At 44.6% G+C, this 13,629-nt stretch overlaps 1 protein-coding gene across 5 annotated transcripts in view; it reads left to right on the forward strand.

The window, feature by feature from the left end:
* Window positions 1–12,800, forward strand: part of LOC101159565 (serine/threonine-protein kinase BRSK2) — a 129,432-nt gene extending 116,632 nt beyond the window's left edge. For 2 of the 5 annotated variants that reach the window (XM_023950574.1, XM_023950581.1), the window contains 6 exons: window positions 555–603; window positions 1,171–1,294; window positions 1,710–1,890; window positions 2,625–2,717; window positions 5,218–5,265; window positions 10,120–12,800. In XM_023950574.1, the coding sequence (XP_023806342.1) occupies window positions 555–603; window positions 1,171–1,294; window positions 1,710–1,890; window positions 2,625–2,717; window positions 5,218–5,265; window positions 10,120–10,343 (719 nt within the window). In that variant the 3' untranslated portion in view covers window positions 10,344–12,800. The remainder of the gene's footprint in view (window positions 1–554; window positions 604–1,170; window positions 1,295–1,709; window positions 1,891–2,624; window positions 2,718–5,217; window positions 5,266–10,119) is intronic. The other 3 variants (XM_023950579.1, XM_023950588.1, XM_023950594.1) reach the window with 3 other exon arrangements.
* Window positions 12,801–13,629: the final 829 nt, after the last annotated feature.

The following is a 13,629-nucleotide window of genomic DNA, read 5'->3' on the forward strand; positions in this document are numbered from 1 at the left end:
TGATGGTTTCTAAAGTCTGAGTAAACTGTGGAACTAATGAACGTTTTCTCTTTGTGAACCGCTGATGTTTTCCCTTCTGACGCGGCTTTACTCTGATTTAACCCGCCTTTGTCTCTCTCTCTTAATGCTTTCTTGCTCAACCGTCTCGTGCCCTTATATGGATGTTTGGGGAGCATTTCTATGGCAACTTGATGCAAAGTCAGAAACATATCTGGACTTTGATGAAAACACAGTTTAGAGTAAAGGAATAAATAAACAGGCCTGCTTTAGAAAAATAAGTGGTAGAGTGTCCGCCCTGAGGCCAGGACACCAAAGGTTTGATTCCACACTCCAGTCATATCAAAGACTAAGTGTTACCTCGCGTTATTGGTCAAAGGCAAAGACAGAACATTATCCAGGTGTATCATCATAATAGGACTTTAAGAAAACCTTTGTAAATGAGAGCCAACATTTTTTTTAATCAAACCTGAGAGCAAATGCAGAATGGAAATGTCTGTACAGCCGCTGTTTCTGTATCACAACCCATGACCTATGACCTCTGTTTGAATCCACAGTTCCCACCCAGGAGGACATGTCCAGCCTCACCCCCGACTCCTCTCCAGAGTGAGTAATTGCAGCACATCTGACATGCGTGTAAACCTAGAGACACATACTTGTATGTGGGAAAAAAAACACACAGCGTGTCTGATAACAGAAGAACCTAAGAAGTCAGTTGATACTACAGACAGTATGAAAGCTTTTGAACACCGGGCTTGTCACGCACGTCTAAAGGCTGATCTCCACTGCTCCATCTGGAGTGCGTGTGCAGTCTGTCTGCGGTGTGTCTGCGGTGTGTTTGCAGTGCATCTGCAGTCTGTCTACGGTCCGACTGCGGTGTGTTTGCAGTGCGTCTGCACTGCGTCTGCAGTGGGTCTGTGGTGGGTCTGTGGTGCCTCTAAGGTCCGTCTGCTGTGTGTTTTTGGTGTGTCTGCGGTCTGTCTGCGGTGAGAGAGAAAGACGGGCAGCCATGTTGCTGCAAACTGCAAGTTTTTACCTCCCACCCCACCCCACCCACACATACACATAGTGCTTAAACATTTGTTGGGAAAGTTGATGTTTTAGAAATAGTTTATAAACGACAAACATCACATACATTTATGAAGAATCCTCTTCTTATTTTTCATCCTGCAGGCTGGCTAAGAAGTCCTGGTTTGGGAACTTCATCAACCTGGAGAAAGAGGAGCAGATCTTCATCGTGATCAGAGACAAACCTCTGAGCTCCATAAAGGCCGACATCGTCCACGCCTTCCTCTCCGTGAGTCTTCTTCACTTTGATAGATTCCCTCCTTGACCCATCCCACTGTTGGGCTGTGTCATCATCAAAACCTTCATTCAACCGAAAGAAACGTGCGAGAAGAAAAGGAAACACTCAGAGATTCAGGCCGTGTGCTGACCACATGATGACCGTTTGCTGTAAACCCAACAGAACCAGCAGGTTTTTGGTTCCACACATCTGAACGGTTCAGATTTGACCTGGATCAAATCCGGATCTTTTCCTTTCTGGCTCCGGTGAGCCTCAACAATTGAGAAAAAACATGTTTTTTTGTTGTTACATAATATTCTGGCACAATCGGTTTCTCAGATTTTCAGGCTCTTCAGTCTGACAGCAGTTGTCACACCTCAAATCTAAGCTCTGCCGCTGCTGACCGGGCTCTTCTGCTCGCTCCCAGATTCCCAGCCTGAGCCACAGCGTCATCTCTCAGACCAGTTTCCGGGCAGAGTACAAGTCGACCGCCGGACCCACGGTTTTCCAGAAGCCCGTCAAGTTTCAGGTGGACATCACCTACACAGAGAGCACCAGCACCACCAAGGACAACGGCATCTACTCAGTCACCTTCACCCTGCTGTCAGGTAAACAGACAGAAACTCTCCTGCTGGGGGGACACATTCTGCTCCAGCCTCACCGGGTCTGAACGCCAGGGTTCTCCCCGTACAGCAGGGGGCAGTATGTCTTCCTTTCATTGGTTTCCTCCAAAACATGACGGACGAAGGGCTTGGGGGAACGTAGACAAAGAGGTTCTTTGCAGCTGATAGTGTGTTTTATATTTTCCGCAAAGGTTCATCTTCAAAAAGAATCAAATTGTTTACAGTTTCAGTTTTGATAATTCAGACACATCCCTGAAAGTTTTAACGCCTTCGTGAGATGCAAACACAAATTTGTGTCTTTCCACGACCGTTCCACGTATGTCTAACAGATTGTTGACGCACAAACCGCAGACTCATATATCGCCTAGACGGACTCGTTCAAATGACAGAATTGATGCACAAGTCTCTAATGAAATGCATACAAACGGTGCAGTAATCACACACGGTTCACCGCTGGCTTACATGTTCTTTGCCTGGTGTATTTGTACTTTTGTGGTTTTATTGTGGTTCATTTGTGATACATCTGTGAAGATTTCACATGAAGACAACAAATATTTCACTTTTTCCACATCTATTCACCAATTTTCCCCCACATAATATGCAAAACGTACGTAGTGGCTTTGTGACCTTAAGAGTTCTCTTCTGCTCATTTCTGCTCTACACGAGCTCCTGCAGGCGGTTCTGGCTCAGCATCATCGTCTTCTCTGGTTCCCCCTCAGGTCCCAGCCGGCGTTTCAAACGTGTGGTCGAGACCATCCAGGCCCAGTTGCTCAGCACCAACGACCAGCCCGGCATCCAGCCGCAGATATCTGGTAAGCAAAGTTTCCTCGCCACGCCACCACCACCACGCCTAAAAGTCCCTCCCCGCCCCGTCCATGTCCTCCACGCCCTCACAGCCTCCGCCCCTGCCCCCCCCCGGCATCACGGTGCAGCCACACCACAGCTCCCCTGGGCTCAGCGCACTGCTTTGGCACGTGGCGTCTCCCCGTGCATGTCTCTGCCGCGCAGCACACCGTGCACGCCAACACACGCAGCGCAATCACGTCAGCGGGCGTCCACGCAGACGAGCACAGCCACACGGGACTGTGCGTCACACTCATCTGTCCTCTGCAGACCGAATTAGATCCCACTCAGCAGAGGACAGCCTTCCTGCACACACACATGCACACACACACACACACACACATACACAGTTGGATTAACCTGAGCCTCAAAGAGCTTCAGGCTCCTCCACAGAGGTTTTGGACAGAGTCTGAGGCTTCAGACGACACTCTGGAGACTTTTTGGTAAATCTGCGGTCGACTCTTTAGATAAACAAATTTTAATATGACGGAAGAAAAGAAAGAGAGACTTTGTCCTCCAGTTGTCTGTTGGTTTTGTTTGGTGCCGTGTTGTTTCCATGGTCTAGTCTGTGGTTTTTCATTTGATAACGGTTCCCTCTGGTGGCAAAGTGCAGTAACTACAGCAAATCTCTGGTTAAAGTTTGGCTTTGCAGGCGTCCGTGGCTGAAATTCACCCCTCCCTTTATAAAAGTGCACTCAGAGTCAGGCTCTAGTGTCATTTTCCCTCCAACTTCTGCTTTGATGTGATTCCGACGTGCACGCTCACTGCCACAGAGGGGAACGGTTGTCAGGCACAGCTTCACCCGTCACCGTGGAGATGTGCCGGGTTTCCACATCCCTGTCTCCTGCGTCCCGCCCCTCCACACCTCCCTGCTGCTCCTCATCCACAGCTTCGGCCTGCCGCCTCTCGGTGGACTGAATGGCCCTGACCCAAACCCAGAACCACACGCAGTACGGCAAAGTGGCCGCTGGGCGACAATGGCGTTGGTTTGTGTGTTAACGGTCCAGGCCGCCATTCAGACACGAGCTGGCCAACACCAGAGCGCCACAAAGCATGCTTCTTACAGCCTGCTGCAACATGACTCAGCAAACCGACACAAACCTGTTTGCTGCCATCCTCCGGACACAGACAGCCTCTGATGACTTCTGTGTGTGCGTGCGTTTGTGAGTGTGTACTTTTGTGTGTGTGTGTGTGTGTGTGTGTGTGACAGCATTTTATATTTTGCATTTAAAACAAGGGTGCAAGTTTTCTGTCTTGTTTTTATCAGCAAATTTCCTGCAGATTTTTTTACGTTATTATGTTTTGTAACTTTCAAATGGCCAAATGAATTCAAATCAAACTTTATTCACAAACACGCAACACACAAACGGTCAGCAGCTCAGTGGGCCTGTTGTTTGTCAAAGAAGACATCCCAAAATAAAGCCATCAGCCTTAAACACACAAACGATAGAAAAATGAAACGGATGAACAAACTAATATCTAACATACGTTTTTATTTTTCATTTAAGCGGTTAAAACTCAATTTGATAAAAATGCAGATATAAGGATTTTATGTAATTATTATTATTCAACCAGGAAAAGTCTCATCGAGATTTCCAATCTCTTTTTTCAGGGAGTCCTGGTCCAGACAGCGACAAAAGTAATAAAAAACAAAAGTAAAATCCAAAGACTATTTAAAACATTTACAATTCACAGTTGTCATTTCTAAGCCTCTAAGCTAAAGTTTAAACTCACTTTTCTTTTACCTTTCCAGTTGTTTTGTAAGTCACCTCTGGTTCCGGGGGCTGCAGCTTGAATGCCACCTGTGGAAACACGTAGTACAGTCACTTATTGTGATACAGAATACCGCTAATACTCAGTCCATTTTCTTAAAGTAGAATCGTTGAAGAAATGTTTCATTTTTTAAGCTGATGAAGTCCTCAGATCCTCCTTAAGTCACAGAAGTGAATCCTCTCTGCTGCTGATCATCAGCCTTTCTATGGCTCCCAGGTTTTAGGTCTGCCACACAGATGGATCTCTCCAGGACGAGTTCATCAGCGTCTGGTCTTCTTCCCATAGAAACCAGGATAACCTGTGGATCCTGCTGGATCCACATTCAAACAGCACAGTGAGAAAAAATGGGCTTGAGCTTCCATGATCCCTTTCTCTCTCACAAAGACAGAAGAACTTTCTCTTCTTAGCGGCTAAAGTCAGCTCCTTCTCAACAGCATTTCTGTTTGAAGACGTTAAAAACGTCTCTTTGGGCTCAAAATGTCCTCAGAGGCTGAAGGAAACTGTTCCAGCTTTGTTCTGCTCTGAACGCTGAACCTCAGGACCATAAACTAACCTGTCGTATCAGTCAGAAAAATGGGCCGAACGCTGATGGATAAACATAAAAAAACAATGGGGGGGGGGGTCAAGGATTCCTGCTTGATGTCAGCTCACATGGCGATGAAGTTGGGACCTTCTGACACTTTCCTCTGCTCTCAGATGGCTCTCAGCGCTCACCTTCTTTGCCCAGTAAATCATCAAAGCGTGGTAAGATGTGGTGGACCCCCCCCTCCTCCCCCTCACCCCCCGACTGACTCTAACACACCTAATGCCAACACCCCGAAGGCCCGCACCAACACAGCCTGTATGCAATAACACTGTGTGTGTGTGTGCGCGCATGGGTGTGCACGTGTGTGAAAGCCATCTCATGGAAATGGATCAGTCAGGACGGATTCTGACCTCAGCCAGGCCAGATTTACCACATGTGCTCTTTAACGCCCCTTAGGCAGGATACTCCTCCCAAACAAGCAGCGGGGGTAAAGGTTTAGCATCCGAAACCTCAGTCACAGTTTGTCTTTAAGCATCTTCTCACAGAGTTCTCTTGTATTTTTGGCCTTTTGGCACCATGCTTCTTTTCTCTGAGCAGAGACAGAGTCCTTAAGGCTCCTTTACGCATCAAAACCCGCCAATCCCACAAGTGTTCACTGAGGTTGAAGGCAAGACTGCTGGCAGGTCATCCAGTGCGTTTGGTCCCAGACTTTATAAAAACAGGATTGCTCCTGGAGGCAGAATCTCATGTGGATCTCTCTTTGTATTTTGAGGGAGGACCCACATCATGACACTACCTCTGCCAAAGATGTCACTTTATTAGTGTTATTTGTCTCTGTCTTTTTCAAAGCTGTATGTGGACTCATACAGTTCCAGTCCAGTTCCAAACCCACATGAGTCAGATATCACTGGCTGGTTGGTGAAGCAAACGGCACCCACAGGTTCTGCCGTTCAGGCTCCGATCAGGCGTGTCTTTGTTGGGCATGGCCCACCTCCTCAGCTCTGCTGCTCATCCCACAGGCTGGCAGGATTTCCCTGTAGACAGTATTCGTTTCTGAAGAGCAGGTTTACCCTTAAAAAAATCAACTAAACACAAGTTCATACTTAAAGACAAAGGTAAAGCTGTACTTGACGTTTTGGTCATTGACTGTATCAGAGAACTGCTTCAAGTCAGTGACACCCACTCCAATAAGTCCATTCAGTCGCCGTTTTCTGCGGTACAGCCGTCAGTAAGCAGTGATTGGTCCGAGTTTCTGTTTCTATGGCAACCACTACCAATAAGGAGTGAGCTTGTTGGAAGGCCACCCCCCTGCATGAAATCTGTCAATCAAACGCTTTGAAAGTTTGATGTGAGACCGCCTACTTGTTGACTGAGTTTACAACTTAATTAATTTGAACTACAGAAAAAATATTGTGATTATCAAGAAGGTGTTAAATAAAGGTATCAGAGCAAGAATTATTCTGACTAATAGAATGACTAACATGTCCGAATTCCTCCCCTAATCACCATATAGGGCGTTTGCCATTCTCTGGCGCTGTACGAATCTACAATTCCAAAATCCAGTGCCCTAGAAATTTCCCAGAAGTCTCTGCGAAAAACCACTGTTCGTTTAAGGTCTCTACATTGATAAATATAGACCACAATGCATTGCGTTGGAACAATTTTTGCCAAAAGAATTTATTTCAATATATTTTTTTATAAACCATCAACATTTTTATCTTCAGAAGACAGTGGACTCATAAATAATCGTGCAAAACTCTTACATTAATTGGATTTTCATTTTGTGAAATTAATAACGTCATATCCGGCGTTTAAAAAAAAAAAAAGTAGTGAGCATGGCGTCCGAATTGCTTTTAAAATCCAGGGCACTACATAGTGCCCCACTATCTAGTTTTTTAGTAGTTAGGGTTAGGGCGGGAATTTGGACACTGCCTATAAGTTTTTGGCTCCTTGGAACCAGCGGGTACTTCCTGTTTGGATGCCAGGGGGGAGGAGCCACTCAGTCCAGTTCTCATATACAGTCAATTGATTTATTTAAGGAATCCTTTTAAAGTGCTTTACAGAAAGACAGAAACTTTGACAGCATCACAACCAACGTGTAAACAATAGATCTGTTGTGATTGCAAAGGTGCAGGTTGTGAATCCTCACAGGACAAAATCACATCGTGAAACCAAATGTTTGACCATCTGATTAAACCCTTTTAGGAAAAGTGTGAAACCTTTGCTTTCTAGGTAAATTATTGGTGTTATGTATTCAAATACTTTTTTTAGATTTCATTTAATGTATACCTACAATTGCTCATGGAAATAATCTGTTTCTTTCCTACACAATCTTTGTGTGCATGTGTGTGAATGTGTGTGTGTGAATGTGTGTGTGTACTGGATAACTTGAGGGTAGGTGAAGCTGGTAGGAGCTCAGATGGAAGTGTTGGTACCTTGACATGGATACATGTCACTGTGTGTGGGTCTGGCTCCTAGCACACCCTTTGCATGTTGATGTTTCATGCAGCAGTAATAATCACTGACTGAGTATCAGACTCCTGGAAGTCTGGGAGCAAAGGGAGGTAAGTGATGGTTGAAAGAAGTCTCATCTCTCACCAAACGTAACCAATCCAGACAAAGATTTTTGTCCACACACTGACACGGCGGGAACACTAACCAGGCACAACTTTGACGTTCGTTACTGTGTGCACTGTGTTGTTCTGTTGCATGATGGATTTCCTCATGAATGTCTTGTAGCACTGACTGGGAGAATCTTTGTCTGAGCAGATGGATGTTGTGACGGATGCTGAAGTGATGGCGGGTTAGCAGGAGCTCTGAGAGCATTCTCACTCACACCGAACCTGTTGAAAAAAAGGGTGTCCCGACTCCAAAGTGTCTAAAAAGCAGAGAAACAAAACACACCATTCTGGGAGTTAGTAAAAAAAATCCCCAAACAGAGCTTTAAAATCCGTTTTTTTCACCTGCTAGCATTTTAGCTCATTACCACCTCCTGTCTCTAAGAATAAAAACGTCATTTTGAGAAATCAAACAAGGCAGTAATGTAAAATGTTCTTAAGAAAATATTTGCTGAATGTTTACGTTAATGTTGGATTTGAAAAAGTCAAAGTCGTGTTTGTATTTTTTGCAGCTAGCATAGCTGCTGCTAGCATACCAGCAGCAAATCTGAAGTATGTTTAATGTTATCAGCAGGATTTCAAAAGTTAGTGTTTCTGAAGTCAAGGGTTAATGTTGAAACAACAACAAAAAAGACAGCATAGTCATCTAAAATATCTAAAATTGACTCTTTAGGGAGTGCCAAAACAGTGAAAGTAACCTTCTTTTTTTTTAGAAGATAGCGTTCTTATAGATACGGACATCTTAGTTTGCATCTCAACCTAACTTTGTAGCAGATTTGTAAAAACAAGTGAGCACGAGGATGGAATGTTCTTGTGTGAAAGAAAATTTGTTTCCGGCGTCCGCGGTTCTGTTTGTTGGTATCAGATGTTTGTGAACAGAAAACCAGGTCAGCAGAGGTCCAGAATCCAACTGAAGAGCTGCCAAAGGCACAGTTTTCTTAGAAAACAGTGGAAAAAGACAAAAAATGTCTCTGAAGACTAGTTTAAAACAAACCAAAAAAGAAAAGTGAAAGTCCATATTAAAAAAAATCTAATTAAAGAAAAGCCAGATATAGAGGTTTTTATGTGTTTCTAAAAACAGTATTGATTTGGGTCTGCTACTTATTTAAAATTGAATCGGTCAGTTCAAAAGGGGCCCAAGTCCAAGAGGTTTGTTTTTCCAGGAAATGATTTTAATTGCATAGCTTAAAGGAGGCTACACCAAATGATTAATACTTTACCCAGATTTAGCACCAGTTCATAGCTTACAAATGCTATAATATGATAATATGAAGCAACTCACTTTTATCATTTCAGAGGACTAGCAAACTAAAGTCTCTGGACTTGGGCCCTTCTTTAATTAAACAGGGGCGCTGCCATATTGGATAACTAGTGCTGCCATCTATGGGATAAAGCTAAACCCATGCAAGAGAGGCCCAAGTCCAGGAATTTAGCACTTAATGCATCTTAAATGTCAACCATAGTCAATACATTACAACGGACTTGGGACTTTTTCTACACATAATTAGATAACTTTTCCCTTGAAGACCATAGAACATAGAATATCTCTGTTTTGAAAAATTGTGGACTTGGGCCCCTTTTGAACTAACCGATTCAATTGCTGTTGTCATCATAAGTGACCATAAATTAACACAAGTTATAATGAATTAACAAGTGTTTTAGTGAGTTTTTTTGAGCTACCAAAATGTAACGTGTTTTTATGAATTAACTCATTTAACCATGAATTATCATGAGTTCTCATGACTTCATGAGTTATCAGGACTTATATACTAACACGTTTTATCATGAGTTAGCATAAAGTAATGTAAATTACCAAAAATTATCATAAGTTACCATGAATTATCATGAGTCATCATGTATGAACACAATTTATAATGAAATATAGTGACCTGTTAAGAATTACCATGAGTTACCATGGATGATCAGGAATTGACATGATTTATCACCAGGTCAATTATGACTTTTACAGTTTTTCAGATATTTGACTTTATGTATCTTAATTTAAAACCAGCATCATGAACAATAAACAAAACAGTTTCCAAGTGACAGACCAAATACAGTAGCTACTTGGCAGAAAACTGTAGTTTTTTAAATTATGTAATAAAATGTAAAAATGATGAATTCTTTGCTCGACTTTAGAAAGGGCTGAGGTTTTGTATGAAGCCTCAAAGTGTCTGAGAGCTCCTGCTGGCCCTTCATCCTGCAGAGGAAACTGGGACTCTGAGGTCGGACTTCAGGCCTTCTCGATTGGAAACACTAAAGTGCATCTGGATGTTCGGGAGACGCTTCTTCTTCTGGACGGCCCGCAGTTTTTGCGGCGAAGGAGTCCCCTTTTCTCCTGCTGCTCTCCACTCATGTCATTGCCTCCTCTTCCTCTCCTCATGTTAACCCCATTGCTCATGTGTTGTCTGTTCTCTCTCTTTGTGTTTTGTTCTTTTCTTCCCGTTTGTGTAGGCAGCCCGTTGAGTAACTTCTTTGACGTAATTAAACAGCTTTTTTCAGACGAGAAGAACATCCAAGCGTCGCACTCCCCTGGCGCCCCCTCCACGCCTAGCCCCCCCGCCAAGCATGCCCCCAGCAACAAGCCCAACCAGCCTCCTCCCAATGAATCTAAATGCCCCTCCAGCAAAGAAAAATCAAAGATGGCTGCCGGCAACAGGACGCAGGAGCATCCTTAAGGAGCGGTAGCCGTGCATGAGAAAGCGAGACGCAGTAATCGGGTCTGAGGTCGCTTTAGCTCGCGGAGGCTTGAAATCAGACCCATGTTCTGCGTTTTCTGCTGAATGATGGGAGTGTCACTTTTACCGCCGTGTTTCCGATCAGTAGCAGGTGTAGCTTCGCCGTCCCTGCCGTGTGTCCCTCTCTGCGTCTCGGGGGTCTCTCGGCGGGTGTCTGTCCTCCTCACATGTGTGATGGCTTGACCTGTCTCTGCCACCAGGGATCATCCATAATAGCTATTAACCCCGGCGGCTCCTCCACCACCGTGACCACCAGAGTCCGCAACCTCGGAAAAAGTCAGGGGCTCCCAGGCTCCAAGAGCCCCGCATCAATAGGCTGATTTGCCCCCCACCCCCACCACAGCAAACATGATGGAAGAAATGTAAAAAAAAAAAAAAAAAAAAAAAGGAGAAAAAAAATCAAGCCTTAAGACAGTGATGTTTGTCAGCCCTGCCCACCCCCACTCATTCTTCACTCCCCTCCCCCCCATGGACTGATTGAATCCAGTCCTGCTCCTCAGGATGATCGAAGCTCCTTTTTGGGGTTTGGTGACTCCAAGCAGGACCTGGATGAGGCGGCGATGGAGGACAGACACGGACGGAGAGAGGAGCGCCGGCTGGATTGTATCTGGAGTTTCTCTGTGCTGGGGGGTTGCCTGTGCACGGGGCCTCCAGCAGAGCTCACCGAATGATGAATTCCCCTGTACAGACTAAGGAGCGCTCCATTTGTACATACGGTGTTGTTGTGACCTTTTGCTTTCAGGGTCAGCCTTGTTTTGTGTCATCCGTTCAGGCTCGCTCACACCAGCATTTAAACATGGCTTTAGTCAGCCGCGCTGAACCAACCCACGGACGAATGCCGGGCGGGGGTGTCGGTTGGAAGATGTGGATGGAAATATGTCAATCCCATAAAAAAAATGTAGGCCCACTTGTTTTGTGCCCAATGTTTACCAACAGGTGTCCCCTTGATTGGTCAAGTCCACAGAAGCTCCGCCCATGTGTCAAAATCCACATAAGAAAATATTAGATGCGTCAGAAAATAGTCTGTAAACCATAGATTTAGTGCAGCATCAAACCCTCTCCTCAGGGCAACAAGCGGAGGTTTTTACAGACTTTCACAGGATCTTTTTTCATAAATTATCTGCTCTATTTTCCTTTTCAGAAACGTTTCATGAAGCAGTTTGGTCATTTTTCTTTCCTCTTTTTGCGTGAGGATAGAACCACGGCTAACTGCGGAATAAGAGATCCTGAATAGAATCCTGATCGTATTTATTTAAAACAGAAAAACCGTCCCTCATTGCGAGTTATTTGTGTTCATAAAGGAAGGAGGAGTTTGAGTCTGTAGAGTCGCCCCCTGCTGGATCCTAGATGTTGGTTACGGCACTTCAAATCCTTTTCTTGACCCTTCTGGGGCCGTGTAGGTCTGATTGTTAGTAGCCGCATGTGTCGTTGAATTTTTCTCATTTTCTGGTGTGACCAGGCCTGTCGGAAAAGGATACGCTCTTTTTCTTGGACTCCCTTTGTCATCATTTTTTTTGTTTTTTATGTTTGGCATCATTTTATGGTTCAGGTTCCTTTGGAGTATCTGCAGGTTTCAGACGAACAGCCATGTCTATTTTTGTATTTGATTGAAACGTTTTCATTATTTATCAGTTATTTATGAGAGGGATGTAGAGAATGTTCTTATTTAATGGTGTTTCTGATGTGTTTAAGTTATTCTTGGAAATCCTCTGAGCGTTTGATCCGTTCGCCTCCTTTCTGAGGGAAATTGTGTAATATATGTTTGGAAAAAGGATTTGCTGTAATTTATGAATGTAGACTTAGACTCTTTGAGAGAAACAAACCTATTCTTGGTAACCCCCTCCCCACACCACCACCACCACCCATGTGTTACGATGACTCAGCATTCATTCTGTATATAAGCCGATTTACTGAGACGCTCATTTGAGGGCCGACTTTGAGCTGGTTTGCATGTTCAGCATTTGTCTTTTCTTTGCATGTCGTTGCTGGAATTGTTCTCCCCCGTTTCCCCTTTTCTTCTCCCCACTTTCATGTTTTTTGTCAGTTTTTTTTCAAGGACTTGAATTTGCCTTCAGATATTTTTCTAAATTTGAGCCCCCCCCCCTCCCTCTTTTCTTTTGGTTACCGTGCATCCATGCATCCTCACTCGTTCTCTCAAAGAGGGGCCTCGCTGGCGATCGGGGCGCTCCCTCAGGCTGAGCAGGAGGCTCATCAGAGAGAAAAACTAAAGCAATACCTTCCATTGTTCGCTTTGCTCTTTTTCTACTGTGGGAATCCAGAGCACACTGAACGGACTCGGAGCGCCGCCGCTGAGCAGGAAAACCACTGCAACGTATTCCCCTGTGATGTTACTGTGAACAACTTCAGTGCTAAAGGAATAAACCTGTTGACTTTGGACATCTGTGCTTCTCTGACGCTTCTTCACACGTTCACTCACAAACATCTGGATTCATTTGTCAGCGTTCTAGTGTGTGTCTGAAATGCATCTCCAATCGTCCCCAGTGGTCTTTCAATTATGATTACGATTGGCCAAAGTAACCCTTGTGCTATCCTAGGCACTTTAGCATTGGGAGTGGGGTCATCTAGACCCACTAGACAGTGCTCTGAACCTTTTTTCTTCAATGATTTGTGATCTTCACTGGTGTCCATGGATTACATGAAATCTTTCCACCTTTATCCACCTTTGTCATGGTAGGGAGAACACGTCAATGGCAGGGGGGGGGGGTCATCTAAGATAGCACAAGGGAAAAATAAACCCTGTCGTTTTCTAGGACTTAGTTTATGCAGAGCAACCCCGCCCCCCTTCCCGTTGCTAACAGGTTGGAGCTGGGAACTTGTGGCCCACCCGTTCACTGTAAAAGAGAACTGGACTGAGTGTTCCAAACAGGAAGAAGCCAAAATCCCAAAGACTTCAAAAGAGAAATAAACAGCTGTTCCTCTGTCATTCTATTGGTCAAAACAATCTTTTTTGATCTGATTCATCTTTTCAACATGTTCTTGACAATCCTTATTTTTTTCATGATTTCATGCAATAAAAGTAGGTGGAGCCTGTTGGTCCCCCACGTCACATGTTCAAAACGATAGACAGATTCTCCCAAGCCCATTTCTAACCCTTGTGCTATCAATGTAATGTAAGGATGACCCCCCCCCCCCCCCCCCCTCACATTGACATGTTCTCCCTACCATGACAAAGGTGGATAAAGGTGGAAAGATTTCATGTAATCCA

This window comes from Oryzias latipes, chromosome 3 (assembly GCF_002234675.1).
Source record: "Oryzias latipes chromosome 3, ASM223467v1".
Classification (NCBI taxonomy): Eukaryota; Metazoa; Chordata; class Actinopteri; order Beloniformes; family Adrianichthyidae; genus Oryzias; species Oryzias latipes.